The sequence below is a fragment of the Pantherophis guttatus genome, chromosome 6 (assembly GCF_059756535.1).
Source record: "Pantherophis guttatus breed Tessera chromosome 6, ASM5975653v1, whole genome shotgun sequence".
NCBI classification, from domain to species: Eukaryota; Metazoa; Chordata; class Lepidosauria; order Squamata; family Colubridae; genus Pantherophis; species Pantherophis guttatus.
The window spans coordinates 27,177,096-27,197,686 of NC_142068.1; the positions used below are offsets into that span (position 1 = coordinate 27,177,096).

The following is a 20,591-nucleotide window of genomic DNA, read 5'->3' on the forward strand; positions in this document are numbered from 1 at the left end:
CTCTCATAAACGAACACTGTCTGCAAGAGCAGAATGAAACAATTCTGGGATACCGGGGTCAAAAAACAGGGATGGAAAATACCATCATGTAAACCAATAAAGGTGGAAACATATTTGCAAACAGTATCTTTAGACATGTTAATCATTATTCTTCCAGTGAAAAAGCAAGGCATAGTGAATAGTGCCTTAACTATATATAATACAAAATCCACGATCTTGTCAGCTAACTTTTATACAAGTGATCCTTGCATTGACAGTATCAGTAACATGTTCAAATCCTACACAATTTCAGGATAGGAAGTATTCTCAAATCTTGAACTTCAACCCTGTTTCTCTTACACAGCAGAAATCCAAACATAATGACACTCAGGAACAACTAATTATTAAAAGACATTGCTTTCACTTTTTATTTTTATCCAGTACACACAAAGTACTATATGAGCCCAGTTTTCCATTTTTCTTTTTGAAGGAAATCATGCTGTCCTTAAGATTAATGAACTTACTGCAGCATGAGATTTCAAAATAGTTCTACTTTAACATGACTCTTTGAGAAGGCAAGGTGCATCCTGTAATAGCACATACCTTCATTAGTATTTAAGATGCAACCTGACTCTTTGTTTATTTGTTGTTTGTTTTTGTTTTGCACTATCACAGATTAAACACAACTCCTTTTCTAGATTAGCAAATAAACAACTTTTAAAATTCCAACAAAAACAGAACATAATTCTACAATAAGGGCATTTTCAAGAAGACAGAAACTGATCTTTCTGCAAATTTCCTATAGCTTTAAAACAAAATTGCTACATCATATACCCATTCATAAAATCAAACATCTGGATGATTTTATGATTTTATGAATTTATGAAATAATTTATGAAATTATTACATGGAACTCAACAATTTGGCTAATATCAATGTTCTAGTTATTGCTTTTGCCTTATATCTTAAAAAGAATGATAATATTTACTCACTTTCAACGAATCAAAGCAGGCGATTACGCGTCCATTTTCAACTTGGCAGCTTTTCGATGGATGTGCAAATTTACATTCCGTATCTGGTCGTGAGCAAGTCCCTCTTTGGAACTCTCGACATACTTCCAGTGTTAGCCATTTTGTGTCCCGGATTGGTGTGACACTTACAGCCATGTTTAGATTTTACAGGTAGTTAAAATTGTCAATGAAATGAACAAATTAAAAAAGGCCAAACTGATAAGACTGGAAATGATGAAAAATGTCACCTCCAAAATATTTCCCCAGTTCCCGAGCCCAATGGTAAAAGATGTAAAATTGTGTTGTTGCGACAGCAAGGAAGAGATATTCCCTCTAGAAAGTCACAGCATGAAACTGTCAATCAAAATGGGAAGGGGGAGGTTAAACTTAGAGAAATGCTAGGATCAAAAGTAAGAGGAGCATTTAAAAGTGTGCCTTCGAACTAGCCTTGTGCTCTCAGTAACCCATTCTGAATGCCGATTTGGAGCCCCAAATGCAAGCAGCAAAAAAACGTGGCAGACCCTTGGACACAGAATTTTTCAAGCTGCTCTCAGGAAAAGTTTGTCTCCACACACAGCTGAATCTGCAATAATTATTTGTTCTTAATTTTTGGTGTGGTGCAATTGGTAATGATTAGTTTGGCACAGACAGATGCAGCAGTTTAAAGCAACAAATCAAGAAACCGGTTTGGATCTTTCTTTCTTTTTTTTTCCTCTCCTCTCGGATTTTTTCCCCCCCTTTCTTTTCCTGGCAGAAGACTGCTCACTTTTCCAGCAAACTTTTATTTCTGTAAGATTAACTAAAGCAGCCTAGGGCAATGCCTGATGCTTAGAGGGGAGGGGTGGCTGGGCGAGAGGTGAGGGTGGATGTGGTGTCGTCGCAGTCTAGCTGGCAGCAAGCAAGGCAAAAGCAGAGACTGCTCTAGAAGCGAATCCAAGCAGCAGAGACGTCAGGAAAGGCACTTCTTAGTACCAACCTGTAGAAAAAACAGATAGGTTAAAATTTACCAAGCAGCATTTCACTGATGTCTCACAGCATAATCACGTTGCCATGTGCTCCTTCAGTCTACTACTTTACAGCACGATACTCTTTTTCCGTTTCCAATAAAATACTTACAGTATAGCATATTGCAGCCAGCCATCACAGATTTATTAAAAAGGGGCCGTTTTCCCCTTCTGAAGCAAGGCATGATAGAGAGATAACCAATCACAGATAGGGTTGCAGCAATAATCTGGGCAGGAAGCCAATAATGTAGGCTGTCTTATGAAAGGTCGCGCCTGTCAGACATTCATTACTATGCTGTAAGCAGAGAAAATGTCCATCGGATGCTACTTATTCGCTTGCAAGAGGATGACCATGTGCGGGCTTTCAATTTACCCAACATGCAGTTAGAGGATTAAACCATGTTAGTTTTTAAATAGCTTCCAACAAGAGCCCAAGTTCTTGTAGCATCCAGAGAGAGAGAGAGCAAGGAGAATGGAAAGAAAGATCAGGATGAGGGACGAGCAAGCTTCGTCCTAGCAGCTCCGTTTTAGATTGCTTTCCCCCTGCTTTGCATCGAACGAGCTCGGCAGGCACAGAGCACGCCTACTGTATCTGACAGATGAATATAAAAGGAAGAGGGGAGTTCAGAAATGGTACAGTCTCCTGACCTATTCCATTCACTTCCTTCCAAAGCTCAAGTCCTGCCTCTTTCTTCCAGAGAAGGCAACACTTTTTTCAAGTGCTACAGAACTATTCTCTTCAGTAAGCAGAGGCGCTAACAGCAGCGCCAAGGCAGGTTAGCTTGGAACAAATGAAAAACACCTTCCCCACCACCCTAGGCAAAAGCCTGGCTTTATAGCAAGAGGAGGTGGCCACAGAAAACCTGGCAACGCAGCGACAAGCCTGTATCTGGGACTAAAATAACCTCATACACGAAGCTGGCAATCTACTTTCAACCACAGGAGAGGATTTCAGATCAACATTTTCAGCAACAGCAGCAGCAGCAAATGCCAGCAAAGCTTCCTAATTCGCAGCAGAACTCGTAGCTTTGCTCATGTTGGCTTAAAATGGCTTCTATTTAGGGAGCAGTTCACTTTTCAGTTTTCTAATGGGGCACTGTTTGCCCAGCAGGGTGGGGAAAAATGAAGAAAAAGTTGATGATCGTTATTATTATTCAGAGTGACCAAGAAATGTGATATTTCTTGACCCTTGGGGGGAAAGAACAGCCATTGTAAATTTTATAAATCCAATTAATTTGAAGGGCATCCAGAACATTTAAGTAGTTTTTGTTTGTTTGTTTAGTTAACTGGAGAAGCACTGTTCCTTGTGCATTCTCACAATCACTGATACCATGCTTATTTAACCTCAAAATTCATTGTCACTTTCAATAAATTCTTTACCCATTCTTTAGATCAAAACGTCTAAAACTTGAGAAAAGAGTGATATAGGGCAGTCCCATGCAGTCCCATGCATGAAAATGCCTTTCTAATTCTCTATCCAAAATTCTAAGTTTCTTTTTGCTGGCCGTCAACATTATTTAAAAAAAAAAAATCAGCAAACGTAGAACTGTGTTAAATACAGTCATCTCTCTCTTACAACAATCAATGGAGAACTAACAGTATTGCTCTGCTCTTTTCCTTCTGTTACATTTTTTAAATCATTTTAAAGTCACTCAATGAACTGTTGTAAATTGAGGACTACCTTACTCAAATTATACCTTTTTGAGTTAATCGTGTTTATTCCCTGATAAACCGACTGACTGACTCTTCAAAGGAGAAATCCAAAGCATAAACACATGAAAAGGCTGTTTTCACATCTACCCTTTGCTATGCCAAGAGACATGGAAAGTGCCATTGTATCTTTTTTTTTTTACTTGTATAGTATCAATTTAGCCACAAAGGACAGAGAAATACAATGAACCTGTCTTGTTATATCAGTTGAATTTGGTCTACAAAAAAAGTGAGCTTTTTCCAAAATGTGCTACAATCATTAAGGTCCACTGGCAATTTATTTAGGTTTTCTAAGGAAAAAATACCCTTGTCTTATTTTTAGAAATAAATCAAGGTGGCAAATATATCTAATCCTCCTTCCTTCTATTTTCCCACAACAACCCTGTGAGGTGAGTTTGGCAGAAAAAGAAATTGGCCCAAAGTCACCCAGCCAGTTTTCATGCCTAAGGACACAGTCTCCTGGTTTCTATAGTCTAATGTCTATTCAGTTTAAATGTTCTTTAGAAGAGTTAAGTTCTCTTCTTTCCGATCAGGACTAGCAAATCTCCAAGATCTATTCTGATTCTGAAGTTTCAATATGTAAGCTATAACTAACTGATGAGATACAAGTTAACAAGCTGACAATTTCTGACTTCATTAGAAAGCCTGCTGCTGTTAAGATCATTGTGTGTTATCCTCCAGATAACACTGATCTGAATGTTACAGGACTGTCTACCGGCTTTTCCAGAAATTAATCCTCCAACTATAAACAATAAAATTTTTTATGATTTTTGAGGGGAGGTTTGCCTCTATAAAGTCAATTTAATCTGGAACACGGTGTACAGCAACGATCAGAATTATGTGGTCCAGATGTTCCATTCTGGTGTTTTGGAAAACAACAGATTTTATACATCCTCACCATAAAATGTGTAATGTGTTACTTGCAAAAAAAAAAAAAAATGAAGAGAGAAAGAAAGGGAACATTTTCTTGAAAAAGTACTTATATATTTTTAATACTGCTATAATGCCACTTTAGATATTATAAATTATTGAGCTTTCTCAACATTTTTATAAAAAATCTGTAAATACTAATAACAATGTTTCATACCAATTTTCTCTTCAACACGAGAAAGAGAAAAAAAATAGCATGTACCTGTAACATTTTAGCATACAATTTAAGGACAATTACCACTGCTTAAGAACACTAGGATTCTGAATACAATAAAATTTCATTTGCACTCTAAAGAATAAAATGTATTAATATAAATGTCAAATAATAAAGATTATTTGAATAAAATAAGTGGAATTCACCCATGTTAAAAGTTAATAAACAAAAGACTGTAACACAAAATGTTCTAAAATAAGCATCTTATCTACTCCTGTATACAGCTTCTAAAACAAAACTGAGCATCCAAATTCCTGCACAATGCCCACAAACAAAACTATCATACCTTTCCACTTGTCTCTGACCTGCAATTTATTTGTTTGTTTGTTTGTTTTATTTGTTTTTATTTTAAGACATTAAATTGCTCAGCTGGAACTTCTCCCTTTATGAAATAAAGAAAATCTATAGTTTAACTTTGTAATTCTGAACACAGCAAGAATCAAAATATCTTTGATTTTTATAATCACAATAAAGGACCTGTACAACCCATTCCCCTCTTACCAATTTTTGCCTGTCATTTTCAGCTTTCTATCTAAGATTTATTTATGATCCTAGTAGACAATACTTTCTGAATTTGGGTGAACTTTAGCCATTTGGCAACAAATCCATGCAGTTGTTTCATTTGTTTATTTTCATTTGCCAATCTGAACTGAAAAACAGCAATGAGCACTAAGCTGCACAACTGTATTTTCATTGTTGCCCTTGTGATTCCCTACCCCCATTCCAAATTTGCCTGGACAAAGTCTGAAAACTCTTGAACTGCAAATATTTAACTGTCATTACTCAGAAATAAGTTCAAGGTTCTATCATCAGGATGTCCACTCATACTGATGCAACTCTAACTTTAGTGATATACACCATGTTGTATTCTAAAGATATATAAATTTAAGAGATTTGAGGATAACAGCATGCTCATTCCAAATTTTGCTTACATCTGCATAAATCAAATCTCAAGTGCTACAATGTTTTGATTATGCCCATACTTTCTATTAACAGAATTATGCCTCTCACTGAAATGGCACTACTGTTGTTGCAAGTAATAAGAGATTAATAAATATTAACTTGAAAGAATGTAAGCAGTACAGAAGTTATCAAAAGAGAATCATTAGAAGAATGATTCTATACTAGAATCATTTATACTTGAAATATTTCTCAAAGCAAATTTTACAAAGTCATATCTTCGAGACCGTCTGCTGCTACCGACGACCTCCCATCGTCCCGTGCGCTCCCACAGAGAGGGCCTCCTCAGGGTGCCATCAGCCAATCAATGTAGGCTGGTGAATCCCAGGAGAAGGCGCCTTCTCTGTGGGGGCACCTACCCTCTGGAATCAGTTGCCCCCAGAGATAAGGAGAATCCAAGACCTTAGTGCCTTCCGCCGTGCCCTTAAAACCCACTTTTTCCAGCAAGCCGGGCTGGCTTAAGAAGAAATTTTAAATGTTTTAATTGGTTTGTATTTTTAATTTTGGGCCAAATTTATATATATTTTAATTGTTTTTAATATTTGTATTTCATGTTTTTTAATTCTGGCTGTACACCACCCTGAGTCCTCAGGGAGAAGGGCGGTGTATAAATTTAAAAATAAATAAATAAATAAATAAATAAAATAAATGGTGACTTTTTTTCATTACCAGGGGTGAAATCTACTTACCGTCCCAACCAGTTTGGAAGTGCACGCGCAGCGCCACATGCATGCTTGGACCCTCTGTGCATGTGCAAACCCTTCTGCGCATGCGCAGAGGGTAAAAAATAGGTTACTTCCTGGTTAAACCAGAAAGTAACAACGACCGGGCGGGTGGGCGGCCATCACTAACGGTTTAGCCGAACTAGAGCATTTCACCCTATTCATTACTATTGGATATGAAGATCTGAAAGTATCAAAAAATAACACTACGTTGTTTTATTAAATATCCAATCCTTTTCAGTGTCCTATATCACAATATAAGATCTAATCAATAATACCCAATTATAATTTCCTCCCAGTTTTATCTAACAATGTAATTTAAGAACTTCTTGAATCATAATTATGATGAACCAAGGTAATAACTCTCTTGACTATTAATTTGTACAAAAATTGTAATAATCTCTGGTCTATGACTGTTGGACCGGTCTTTCTATGAAGAGCAGAAAAATTATTTTTGTGCTCAATAAAACTCTCTAACAAATTTAAACATCTGTATAACTCTGTCTCAATGAATTTGGAACCAATTTACATAAAAGATCCCTTATTTATCCTATTTATCTGTAAGCATTTATATTTATATTTTTAATACTCTAAGCGTAGCAGGAGATAACCCAACTCACTTTTCTGAAGGTTTTTTTTTTTAAGCTTAAAAAAAAATCAGAAGTTACCAAGTTACAAACAGAGTATCAGCTCTACTAATTACTTTATTAGAGGCAATAACTTTAGGTAACACAAATATTCTATAGTGAAACCTCAAAACATTCTGGACAACTTATGCACTTTTATGGATATTTTATAACTGTGTCAGTGAGACAGTTAATAAACAGACCAGTTCTCTCATGCTCTCTAAAACCAAATGAGTTCTAGCTCAAAATGACTACCTACTCCTGATTTACATATTATTAAGGATAGGTTAGAAATTCTTCTCATGAGCCTGTATTAAAACTCCATTACATAATGTCACAGGATGCAATATAAAATGGACAGGCTCAGCTGGCAAAAAAATAAATATAAAAGCAATATGTCACAAACCTTCAACAGCACAAAATGTAAAGGTTGCGGGCTAAGTGTCACAACTGGACTGCAAAGCCTCTGCTGTGGGAATGGCTCAACCCTTTAAATAAAAAAAACATTTAGTATTTACAGGGCAATCTTCTAAACTCTTCTTGGCTTGTTTACTATCTATGATGAATGGTGTTACATAGTCAAATTGATCTAAGATACCATTCTGCTCATTCTATTATCTCCAAATAGACACACATCTCAGCCCTAAGACAACAGGATTTTAAAGATAACTATCCAGCTTCTGAAATTCACACAATAATAAACAAACCAATGCACTTGTGGATAAGTATAGTTTGATTAAATAGTTCACTAACAACTTTGCACCTGCATTCCTAAACAGTTTCAACAGTTTCAACAGTTTCAATTAAAGGTAGCTCTATGTAAAACATACTGCAATAATCCATTCAAGGATTATATACATAAGGCCGTGATGACGAGTGTGCCACAGGTGGCACGCATAGCCATATCAGTGGGCATGCGAGCTCAGCTCCGGCGTGCATGCGCACACTGGCCAGCTGATTTTCGGGTCTCCTGGGCCCATCAGAAGTACGGAAACAAGCTGTTTCCTGCCTCCGGAGGGCCTGGGGGGAGGAGGCCTGTTTTTCTTTCTCACCTGGCTTCAGGGCCTCTCTAGGAGTCTGAGGAGGGTGAAAATGACCTTCCCCCGGAGGTCCTCCAGAGACTGAAAATGGCCCATTTAACAACTTCCAATGGGACTGGAGGGCCCGTTTTGCTGTCCCCAGCCTCCAGGGCCTCTCTAGGAGTCTGGGGAAGGTGAAAATGGCCTTCCCAATCTGCCCGGTAGACCTCCAGAGGCCAAAAGCAGGCTGTATGACAATTTCCGATCCCACGACCCCCATGCCCCCCCTCCTGGCACACAATGGCAAAAAGGTTAGCCATCACTGACATAAGGTATGTGTTACTGTTGCTAGATCTGACATGCTCTGGGGGGAGGAAAATTAGCATATAGAATTTTAAATTGGGTAAGGGGATCCTGGCTATTATCATTGCCCATACATTTTGAACACCAACATTATATATAGAAATATCCCCAAAATTCAAAGTTGATTCTTCAAGATGAAAAGAGCTGTGTTCTTAACCAGGAATATTTCTGTCACCTAAATTAATCTTCCACTCCATGATTGCCTTGACACTGATTCAGGATAACTGTTAAATGTCATATGCAATTACCTTCCATTCTGAAATTATTTCTCAATAAAAATTCAAGTAGAGATTATTAGTATAAAGAAACAATTGTGGGTAATACAGTACACCAATCAAAGCATTAAGCCACGTTTTAAAATAACTGACCTGAAACTGCAAAGTGATAGTGGGACATTTTGTAAGAACATTTATTATTTTATTTTATGAGGCTTCTATGCTACTCCAATCCTAAATGATTCTGAGTAGCTTGCATACCTAAATACAGTAATAGGATTAAAATATATTGCTCAAAAAAATAAAGGGAACACAAGCAGAAGACATCCGAGATCTAAATGAATGAAATAGCCTTATTAAATACTTTGTTCTTTACATACAGTAGTTTATACACTGCTCAAACAACTAAAGGGAACACAAAACTACTGTATGTAACGAACAAAGTATTTAATAAGGCTATTTCATTCATTCAGATCTCGGATGCCTTCTGCTTATGTTCCCTTTATTTTTTTTGAGCAGTGTATAAGCATCATATACAAGCCAAACAGAAACACTCCACACCCTGCAGGAAACATGAAAAAGCCAAGTCTTAATTTTCAAAACTCCAAGACAAATTGGGGCTGATTTAATCTTCATTTAAATGCTGTTTCAGAAAAGCTGTACAATAACTGAGAAGGCTTTACCAAGTGATCTCTGCAGATGACACACTTAAAATTGTAGGGACAAAGAGAAACCCTTTTCTTCTTAATGGAATCATGGGGTATAGATAGCAGAGCATTGAAAATGCACTAAATGAGATATGGAGGACATTGTCCACATCACTCTGGGAATACATTTAAGTAGGAAATATCATGGCTACTGCTGTGGAGAAACAGAAAAATACTCCAGGGTGAAGCTGTCAGACACAGTGTGATTTACAAGTTCAAATGAAACCCTCAAAATATGCTTGTCAAATGCTTACAACGCCTCTGTTTTGTTTGGGAAATTTTATAGTTGTGGATGTACCTAAGGCAAGAAGCCTATTGAGACTTGTAGGCTTTAATTTATGGATTATATTTTACAGCCCATGGTAGGATATTTCAAAATGAATATTCTGTACCACCCATACAAGAAAAAAATATTGTGTATTTTTTTTCTACTCATGGACTTCAAACAACTAAGAAATTCAATGGAGAATCAGTTCCAGATTTTTCTGAACCATTCGGTTAATTCAGACTACTGCTAAAATCTGAGATAAGGAGAAAATAAAGTACCTACAGTAAAAATATATAAAGATTTCAATGTTATTGTTAACATTGTTTCTGCTATTTTCATGTTTATTATAGAACCTTTATTTTTTTTAAAAAATTGGCAAGTTCTTTGTTTATAGTTAGTTATTTAGGCTATTTCCGCATTCAGATTAGGAAAATAGCAGTTACTTTGGTCAATGTAAAGTCACATTACTTCCTACCCATATAATCAAAGAAATGTTTGGACTTCTCCTATTTACCTAAGCTGTATTTTGTATAAAATTAAGGGCTGTTCAAAGCTCTAAAGAGCTACTTTATTTGAAGCAACTTCTCTCCTTTCCCCCCACTTTCTAAAACTGAAACACCTCTATTACTCTACAGTGCTCCAAGCTCTTTTCCTGCTGTTGCACTAGCGGGAAGTAGATTCAGTGCAGGTGCTACTATAACTGCCAGATAGGCCTTAAAGCAACATTAACACCTTCCTCATGCATATCATAATACATCCACCCTGCAAATCATTGTAAAGCATGAATAACTAGCACAACCCTAAATAAACAAACATGCATGTTTGTTTATTTAGAAACATCACAACAATGATGTTTCTTACAACTATAGTGGACAACTACTGTGTTGTATTACTTGATTTTCCAAATACTGAAAATATATAAAACTAACTAAGATACAGCATGTAGTTCAAGCTTTTTTTTTTTAAAGATCCCAAATTAAAAAGTCATGAAAATTAGAATAGTTGCAATACTATTGAAACAGGTTTTAATTCTCCCTTAGGCTTGGAATACCACTGGGAATCTAAGGGCTACTCTTAGCCCCAGTGCTGAAAATTTGAACAATAATTATCTACCAATCCACACTGGGCCATCATGGTAGATTATGGATGGTAATCTTCACAAAGAGGCTTTTATATTTCATGTATAAACATGATGAATAAATATATACTATGGTGGATAGATTCAAGTTGCTGCTGGTAATATGTACGTATATAAATATAAAATAACATATAACTAACACTAGCTACAAATTCTGATTGTCAATATCTATCTAATATAAATATGCAAATATTCCACAATCAATTTTATTATTTCTTTATTTATTCAATATCTATAGCCACCCATGTCTGCCAATCTAGATTAAATATACATAAGAGCTAGATACCTGGCCAGTTAGCTATAAAGTCAGGAAATGGGACCCTTAACACATTCGGCACCCATGTTGATATTGTACACTGATATTTCACATTCAGTATGTCAGATCATAGTTCAATATTTTGTAACATCAGAAGCAGTTAAAACCTAACCAAATTAAAGGGTAAAGCTTCTGCTTAGTATCTAATGTGTACTACTGATGCAAATCACAAATTCAGATGTGAATTTTCATTTCATTTCAAAATTACATTTTATATATAATAACAATCCAGAGTAATGAAAGTTGTATAAAGCTATGAGATAATTTGTCCATAAAATGAGATGAGTGATGAAAAAAATAAGAATGACAGGTCACGGTACTACACTGTCTGAGTCTTGTGAATACAGTTTTAATAGCATTAAAGGTTATAAATAGTACAAAAGTATGATAAGAATGCTTTGCATGAAGTCAAAACTTTCTTATTCTACAGTCCATTCAAATCTAAAGGATTCTGTAATCGAATCTGTAAATGATTCCAATCTAAAATTTATAAATTCCAAATTAAACTATAAGCTCTTTTTTTAATGATATAAATAATAGAAGCAGAAAGTTGACTTAGTATTAAGATTAAACAACAATGAAAAAAATCAACTTTCTGAAGAAGTGAAAGCCCTTTGTTACTCATTTTCATGACTCATTTTCATGGGACAAGCACTTTTTTAATAATGTAGATACCACCCTTTCTGGTAAAGTCCTTCAATTGCATCTTAAATCTTACACTAAAAGGGTCATTACAAAAGTTGTTCTACTTGATTCTTAAATATAATGGCAGCACAAAACTGCAAAGACTTGTTGCAACAGTCACCAGGAGTCAAGACTGTAAGGCAGCACAAAAAGAGAATAAGAAAGATCACTGCTGTCAAACATTAAGACAGGCAGATAGATAGATAGACAGATTTCTACAGCGGCCATGGCAGCTGATGAATTCTGGGAGCTGAAGTGAATAATGGATGTAGACAAAATTGGGAAATCTTGCATTAAACCATAGTGCGACATAAAAGCATCTAAGCAATTACTCACAATATCACAGTGTTCTACTTTCGAACATCTAACCTTTGCATTGGTAAGCCATAAATGAAGAGGTTAATTAGTTCAGGGATTTTTTTTTTTACGCTTGGCATACAAAGAAAGAAAGAAAGGAATAATAAAGAGGATAGCAGCATGTCTTGGACATATATTATTTTAATAAAAAGTGCATATGCAAACTGAGACTGTAAAGTAATGTAACATACATTGGATATATATTTAATAAGTTTTTTAAAAATGAAGGTATGGATTTATTTTTATTTTTAATAATTTTATGTGTACAGATTCTCTGATTGTACTGTGCACACACATATAATATACTGGCATTTTACTATATGAAATCCAGCTTAAAGGTCTGTTATCCTGTTGAGATGAAGCTGATAAAAAGAGAAGGAAGAAATAGAGGATAAACCCAGCACTATGAAACCAGATTCTAACCCTCAAGTCTTGACAGAATCCTATTTTGCTGATATGACATTGCAGCTATAAACACACATACTGAAATAGGATATACAGCAATCAAATCCTTGAGGGCGCTACCACTCTAAGTTGAGTACAAGAGAGTAGATAGATTCTCATTCTCTCTCTCTCTCTCTCTCTCTCTCTCTCTCTCTCTCTCTCTCACACACACACACACACACACACACACACACACACACAATCTTCCTTGGAAGAGCAGAAAACAGTTGTTTATTCAAGAGTAGGGCAGTAGCCACAATTCCATTTGAGTGGTACAAGGATCCAGACCACAAGAATCTAAAGCAACATTGCAAGAACGAGTGAGAGAGAGACAGAGACAGAGACAAAGAGAGGGAGAGAAGCTTGTCCTAGCTGCATTCAAATGCAGCATCAATATCTATGATAGCATCCTTATGAATATTCTGAGCACAAAAAACCATGTCAACTGGATTTTTTAGTTTCTACCAAATTGGTGGTAATAGTACTATACCCTTTACATGTTCCTAACATGTTTGTATCAATTCCTAAATTAATTCCTGACCATGTCTAAGTCTGCTGACTTTTACTATAAATGTTCTAAGATAGTTTTTCAACATCAGACTCTTTGATTTGTTAGATTTGATGTGGTTGCCCACTCCAGAAGATTCTGAGTTATTTATAAAATCCAAAAAGAAATCTCAGCTTATTTACACAGAATTTGTGTAAAATTCTGCATAGGACAGAACAATTCTTTCCAATGCTTTTCCACTGGCATTTTTTTAAAAAAATATGTATGGGACAATTCAGAAAATGAAAAACCTTTAAGCTATATGTTTCCTTCCTTGGTCTACCTAGAAGGTTCTAATGATTAACAAAGGATACTAATCTTGTCATTTATTCAATGTAATGTATAGAAATCAACAAACCTCTTGTAAAATACTATTATGTCAGGAAACAGGACATCATTTATTCTTTCAACTATGCCCTTTCGACATACAGGAGAAAGTTGTTTCTTAATTATTAAGATCTAATTTATTATTATAGCAGAATGGGACAAATTACTAGAATTCAGAGACGGTAACAGTGAAAGCAATGTATAGGGGTCTCTCTTTTTGTTTCCCTACATCTGCAAGAAGATGGACAATGATTAACCTGATATTACAAATATTCCCTACTAGAGTTTTCCTTGGAGGGATTTTTGTTTTTAAGGGAATAATATCAAAAGAATCATTGCAGTATACTTTTATTGACCATTCCAGGATTCTGTATTAATTTTTTCTGCATACTCCAAAATATCGGCAAAGTGTTTTTTTATCAGATACATGGTTGAAATTAAAGTTAAAATTCCTTAAAGAAGCATTTGACAGTATGATTTCTGAACACTTTGGATGCCTGCCCAAATAAGTATATTTTGCCTATGTGGCCCAGTAGATTTGACAAAAGTTATGAAACTGTTCTAAATACTTTTCATACTTGAAAGCCTCCAATTGCTAAAAATGGCCAAATTCTCTTTTTCTACAGCATTCGAAAACTTTAAGAAGCATGCTTCCAAAGATGGTTTGGACTAATAATTGAAATAATACTTCAATACTGTAAAGATTTATAAATTCAATACATTTTTGAAAATGGCAAACATGCCAGTCAGAGCCACAAGATCATTACTATGGAAACAATAAGGAAAAATAATGTTCTTGGTATGTATATTTGTGTGTTTTAATTCATACAAATTTAATTCCCCATTTGCTGTAAAGAAAAGTTGCTTAACTTTTGATAACATTTCAACAAGCAAAATATTGAGAATTTTTTTTAATTTATACATAGATCTGTAGAAACTCAGAGTTTTAGAAGAATTGGTTGGATTTCGAAAAATCAATTTTTTTTAAATCACTTAAACACAGCTAGTTTTCTATCAGCAAAGCTTGGTCTCTTGATCAGCTTTGCCTTTTCATTGGTTTTCCCATTTAAAGATTAATGATTTACGTGGCTTCCTTCTAGATTCTAGATTGATTCCTTCCTTCCTTCCTTCCTTCCTTCCTTCCTTCCTTCCTTCCTTCCCCTTCCCTTCCCTTCCCTTCCCTTCCCTTCCCTTCCCTTTGTGGGATCGCAATAGATTTTATTCATTAAATGGATATTACTTCAAGGTAAGTGTGAAAGATATATCAACCTTAATGAGTAAATTGTAAAACAAGCTGGGTCAAATTTCAGCCTTCAAATGTACATTTGTGTCCCATTCTATTAGGCAAACACACAGTGTTCTTATTCATGTTTTATTTATAATTTTAAATAATAAGAATTTGTGATTTAGAACCTAGGTCTGAGACCAAAGCTTAAAACTGGAAATCTATTTAGAAAGACTAGTAAGCTATTGTTTTAATAATTTTGTAGAATAAACATCCTGAATATATCCCTCTTAAAACATTTTAACATTTTAAAACATTAATATTTTATTAACATTTTAAAAATTCATTTTCCTCTCAAATCTGAGCTTGTAGGTGTTACTTTTCCCATGATGTTGTATTGCAAAGGCATTAGCTATTGTTATACTAAAAGCTGATACTATTTATAGCTGAATTATTCTGTGCTCTTAGCTGCATTCAAATGCTTCCATCAAGCGTTCATCTTTAATTCAGTATCAAACTTGTACCACAATTCCTATGCAAAACAGGTGTTCTGAGAAGTTCCTCTTTAGATGAATTTCCAAATGGAATTGGTTTGAAGTACAAGGCATATCCAGATACTTATACAGCAACTAAGAATAGGCAACTTCAGTTAATTATCCATCAAGAAAAGCAATCAGAGGTTTGGCAGGAAGACTATATTTGTTCCTTTTCTTTCTCTTTTCAACTAATTAGTTAATTATTTGATTTCTACACTATTTCCCATTAAAGTTGGAATTGGAAAAATCAGTGGGAAAAAAATCAAATGTATTATCAGTTTTACCAGTAGCTATTATGTACTACAATTCCTTATTTAAGCTTAGAGCAAATGCATCGGTTCTTTAAATTGAACTGATAGATACCTAGGTTATTCATGCTCAAAATCTTTTGCCTTAAGCAAGAGAAGGAACGTGAAACAGTACAGTGGGTAGTATCGTTTACCTGGAATTAGGGCAAGAATTTTGAACAATGTAAGCTGCCCAGAGTCACCTTATATAAGAAGTGGCATAAAAATTTAATAATGTTTTTGTTACTTAATTCTATACTAAATCTTACTGCATTCCTGTTTGACTATTTCTTTCAAAGATGTTACATCACCAATTTGCAACAAACATGATTAAAGGAAACTCTAGGGGATCATAAAAAAGAGAGGGTAGAGGTTGCACACCTGAAAGCACAGGTAACCCATTTTATTGTTGCCCATTAGGGATAGAAAACTCAAAAAACTTACCTGCTATGGTCATATCTGATTCATTTTAAGACTGTCCTTGCATGCTTTAATAAGCAACTAATGTCTTGCCCCATATCCATGCTAAAATTCTTAATATCGTATTAACCTTAATGTTAAAAAGTATTCCATTTGAAGTTCATTTTTTCTACACTTAATTTTAAATAAGAATGCTTTTCACTCCAATTTCAACACAATATCAACATCTTAGTGTTGGCAGATATGAGATCTGTAATTTAATTCATGAAGGATAATAATATTTCCATTTTCCCATCATTCCGTGCTCAGTCATCATTGTACATTTCTTTTTCATAGAAACTGTAAAACTTCAACAATTTGCACTCTCCTTCTTTAAATCAGGTATTTTCCATGAGTGTTCATGCTTCAGAAATGTTCCATATTTCCATCAGCTATTTCTTTAAAGATAATGTGCTCCAGGCCATTGTCTTTGCAGATGTAATTTCTTAACTACTTCCATGCTAGTTCACTATTGTTTTGGGGAAGAGTGGCATTCACATAAACTAACAAATGATAAAAACCTGTGCAGTGGACAGAGGAAGCAAAAATTCTGGCTATGGAGTGTATATTCTCTCTCTCCTCTCTTCCCTCCCTCTCTCTCTCTTTCTCTCTCTCCTTATTGCCATTATTGTGGTCAAATCACTTAGTCTGGTGTTTATATAGGTTAACTGTGCTTTCTGGAGCATCTCAGGAAGAAATACAGAAGTACTAAAGATCTTAAGGTCTTATAAAATGGCTCCTGAAAGCTGTGTGACACCTTCAGCACATTCAGTAAACATTCAGTTTTTAGAAAAATGCTTTCTATGATTAGCAAGGAATCTGAATTATTCTTTCTAGCTCTATATATATCAATGACTGTCAACTACAAGATACAGAAAACTTGTTCTTTGCTGCCCCAAACATTTAATGAAAATTCCTAATGATAAAAGCTGTTTGACACTAGAACAGACTGTCTTGTATTTAAGCAGAAACTGGAGATCCATCTGTCAGAGAAGCTGAAATTCCATTTTTCCTTGAATGGAGAAATTATATTACTATAAAGTATTTTCTATTTTTTTTCTTTTGAATGTCCTTAATTAAATGAATAGCTTTCATGTGTAATCAGATTTAATTCAATACTAGACACCCAGTGGCCCATTGGCTCATTATTTTAGAAATATTTTCTTTCCTAAATATGGAAACAAAATGATCATGGATGGCAAAGAAGTAGTGGGAGCAGATTTCCAATTGAGTTTATTTGTGGGAAGTTGGCAGGGAGCATCAGAAATATTTCTTCCATCTTTCTTTCACCCCTGTTCCAGAATACAAAATAACAGAGTTGGAAAAGAATTTGGAGGCCTTCTAATCTAACCCCTTGCTCAAGCACGAGGCCCTATACTATTCTGGATTAATGATTGTCCAATCTCTTCTTAAATCCCCCAGCGATGGCGTACCCACAACTTCTGGAGGCAAACTATTCAACTGCTTAATTGTTCTTACTGTCAAGAAATGTATCCTTAGTTCTAGGTTTATTTTTTAATTTTTTTAAATTTATTTGTCAAGCATATACAAGATAACAGGTAAAAGTATAAACATAATTTGAATACATGAAAAGAGTAAGTAAAAAGAAATATTAGGACAGGGACGATAGGTACGCTGGTGCACTTATGCACGCCCCTTACAGACCTCTTAGGAATTGGGTGAGGTCAACAGTAGACAGTTTAAGGTTGAAGTTTTGGGGGTTTAGGGAAGAAACCACAGAGTCGGGTAGTGTATTCCAGGCATTGACCACTCTGTTGCTGAAGTCGTATTTTCTGTAATCGAGTTTGGAGCGATTTACCTTGAGTTTGTATCTATTATTTGCTTGTGTATTGTTGTGGTTGAAGCTGAAGCAGTCACTGACAGGTAAGACATTGTGGCAGATAATTTTATGTACTACACTTAGGTCAGACCAAAGTCGGCGTAGTTCTAAGTTGTCTTAAGCCCAAAATTTGAAGTCTGGTGGCATAAGGTATTTTATTGCGGGTAGAGGAATGGAGGACTCTTCTCGTAAAATATATCTGGACTTTCTCAATTGTATTTATGTCCAATATGCAGTGCGGGTTCCAGACAGATGAGCTATATTCGAGAATTGGTCTAGCAAATGTTTTGTATACTCTAGTTAGTAATACAATGTTACCAGAATAGAAGCTATGCCAGTGTAGGTTAACAACTCTTAATGCCTTTTTGACAATGTTGTTACAGTGGACTTTGGCACTTAGATCTTTAGAAATGAGTAGTCCAAGGTCCTTGACAGTGAGAGTCATCTACAAGGTCATGTCCATGTAATTTGTATTTTATGTTTTGATTTTTTTTTTCCCAACGTGCAAGACAGAGCATTTGTTGGTTGAGATTTGAAGTTGCCACTTGTTAGACCAATCTGACACATAGTCAAGATCTTTTTGAAGGGTAGTTGCATTGTCGGTGGTGTTGAATAGTTTAACATCATCAGCGAAGAGAACACAGTTGCTTTTAATATGATCGCTAAGGTCATTGATGTAAAGTATGAAGAGTGTTGGACCTAAAACACTGCCTTGGGGAACACAACAGGTATAGGATTTGATAGAGCGCTTCCTATTTTGACCACTTGTTATCTGTTTGACAGGAAGACAGCTATCCAATCATGTAGGAGTCCAGAAATGCTATAGAATTTTAGTTTTAGAAATAATTTGTTGTGTACCGCTTTACAGAAGTCTTATGTAAATTGCATCTACTGCTTTGTCCTGATCAAGATGTGTAGTCCATATATTTTTGCAATGTAGTAGTTGTAGATTACAGGAAAAAAAATTTCTGAAACCAAATTGTTTGTTGGAGAGTAGGTTTTTTTTATCTAGGTGGAGGGTAATAGATTGATTAATGATTGATTCCATGACTTTGCAGGTGATGCAACATAAAGAGATTGATCTGTAATTTTCAACTAGGCTAGGGTTTCCCTTTTTGAAGATTGAGATGATCTTGGCTTGTGACCATTGGTAGGGCAAAGTTGGATCTATCTGTCCTTGATTAAGTTTCCATCTGTACTTCTTGTCCTGCCCTTCTTTACTCCCTTCTTTCTGCTTTCCTTCTGTCCCCAGTAGACAGATAAGTAACTGCTGCTGGGTAGGGAAGGGGGCAAGGGATTGCAAGACTGGCTGGGAAACTGTGACAGAATACCAAAAATGAAGTTCATGTGCCTAGCAGCACAGCAGCCACAATGTTTTCAAATTTCATTTCCTCAGGGTCATGGGGTCTGTATTTTGAATTTTTATAAGTTAGCGGTTCTAAAAATTAGTTGAGGTTCCTACATTCAAAAATTATTGCCCTATGATGCACCATTTTGCCGACTTAAAAATCATGACAATAAGAATTTTGTAGTAAGTTTGTATGTATGTGTGTGTGTGTATATATATATATGTATACACACACACACACACACACACACATACATATACACTACTTGAAATATGTAAAATAAGTGGATTGAAAGGGTTCCTATCTTCCACCATTCAATATTAGGCTGACATAAGCTAGTTACTTTCTGGTTTACAAGTTTCAAACCAAGGCATCAATACTATCAATCTTGCCAAGTTGAAGTGATTATGCAATTTATCCTGTCAGAGAATTTTGCATGATTTTATATATTTCACAATATATGTATGTGTATGTGTGTGTGTGTACACACACACACACATATATACATATATACACACACACACACATTTTCAGGATGATTGATATGTAAATAACTGAATGTACTAGTTATGAAAAAATTAACTCATTAAATGAAGCCTACCCCAAGCCAGAGAAAATATTCTGTACCCCTTTTTCCCACTTCTTAAGGTCCTTTATCTTTCTCTAATTGCAGTATTTAACACTTTTTATACTTTTTCTATTAGTGTAAGCTGATTAAATTCTTATGATTTCTAATTGTAAGGTTGTGTTTCTATCCCTTGCTTGGCTGTTGTTTAACCACTTATGTATTTAATATAGAATTTCAAATTTTGTGGTGCCTTAAAAATAGCATAAAAATAAAATGTCCTTTTTGCCAAGGATCTATTTCTAAGGATTTCTGATCTAAAGTATTAATTTATATAAAAACAAATCCTAACCATAGGAATGTCTTTTGGTATTTTATAAAATGAACTGGAAGTTCATATAACAATATCTAATGCAGTTTTACTGTAGAAGTTAACAATCTTGATTTTGTAAACTGTCTCCATAGCAGAATATTTGGAGGCCACCCCAACCTTATCAAAACCTCTTGAGGGTATATATAAATATATCATTTTTTTTAATCACCCTTCTTTTAAACCAGGATTAAACAAAAGACAGATCAGTATCTTCTCTACATACATCTATACATACTTTGCAGATAGCTACAATCTAAAAACTTTTCACCTACCCATGTACACATTTTCTAATTTAGAATACTAGATTAACAGATGCACAGTAGATTTATAGTGATCCATAAAGTGGCCAAGGTATATTTTGCACTACATATTATGGTCACTCCAATCTAGTATTTGTGAAGTGGTCAAAATAATTGA

At 35.1% G+C, this 20,591-nt stretch overlaps 1 protein-coding gene across 50 annotated transcripts in view; it reads right to left on the reverse strand.

The window, feature by feature from the left end:
* MBNL1 (muscleblind like splicing regulator 1) overlaps positions 1-20,591 on the reverse strand; it is a 178,431-nt gene that overhangs the window by 144,701 nt on the left and 13,139 nt on the right. For 22 of the 50 annotated variants that reach the window (XM_034439208.3, XM_034439206.3, XM_034439205.3 and 19 more), the window contains one exon: positions 972-1,965. The exons of 15 other annotated variants lie outside the window; for them this stretch is intronic. In XM_034439208.3, the coding sequence (XP_034295099.1) occupies positions 972-1,145 (174 nt within the window). In that variant the 5' untranslated portion in view covers positions 1,146-1,965. Of the gene's footprint in view, positions 1-971; positions 1,966-2,105; positions 2,612-20,591 lie in introns of those variants that run through there. 13 more of the 50 variants (XM_087872596.1, XM_087872594.1, XM_087872593.1 and 10 more) reach the window with 1 other exon arrangement.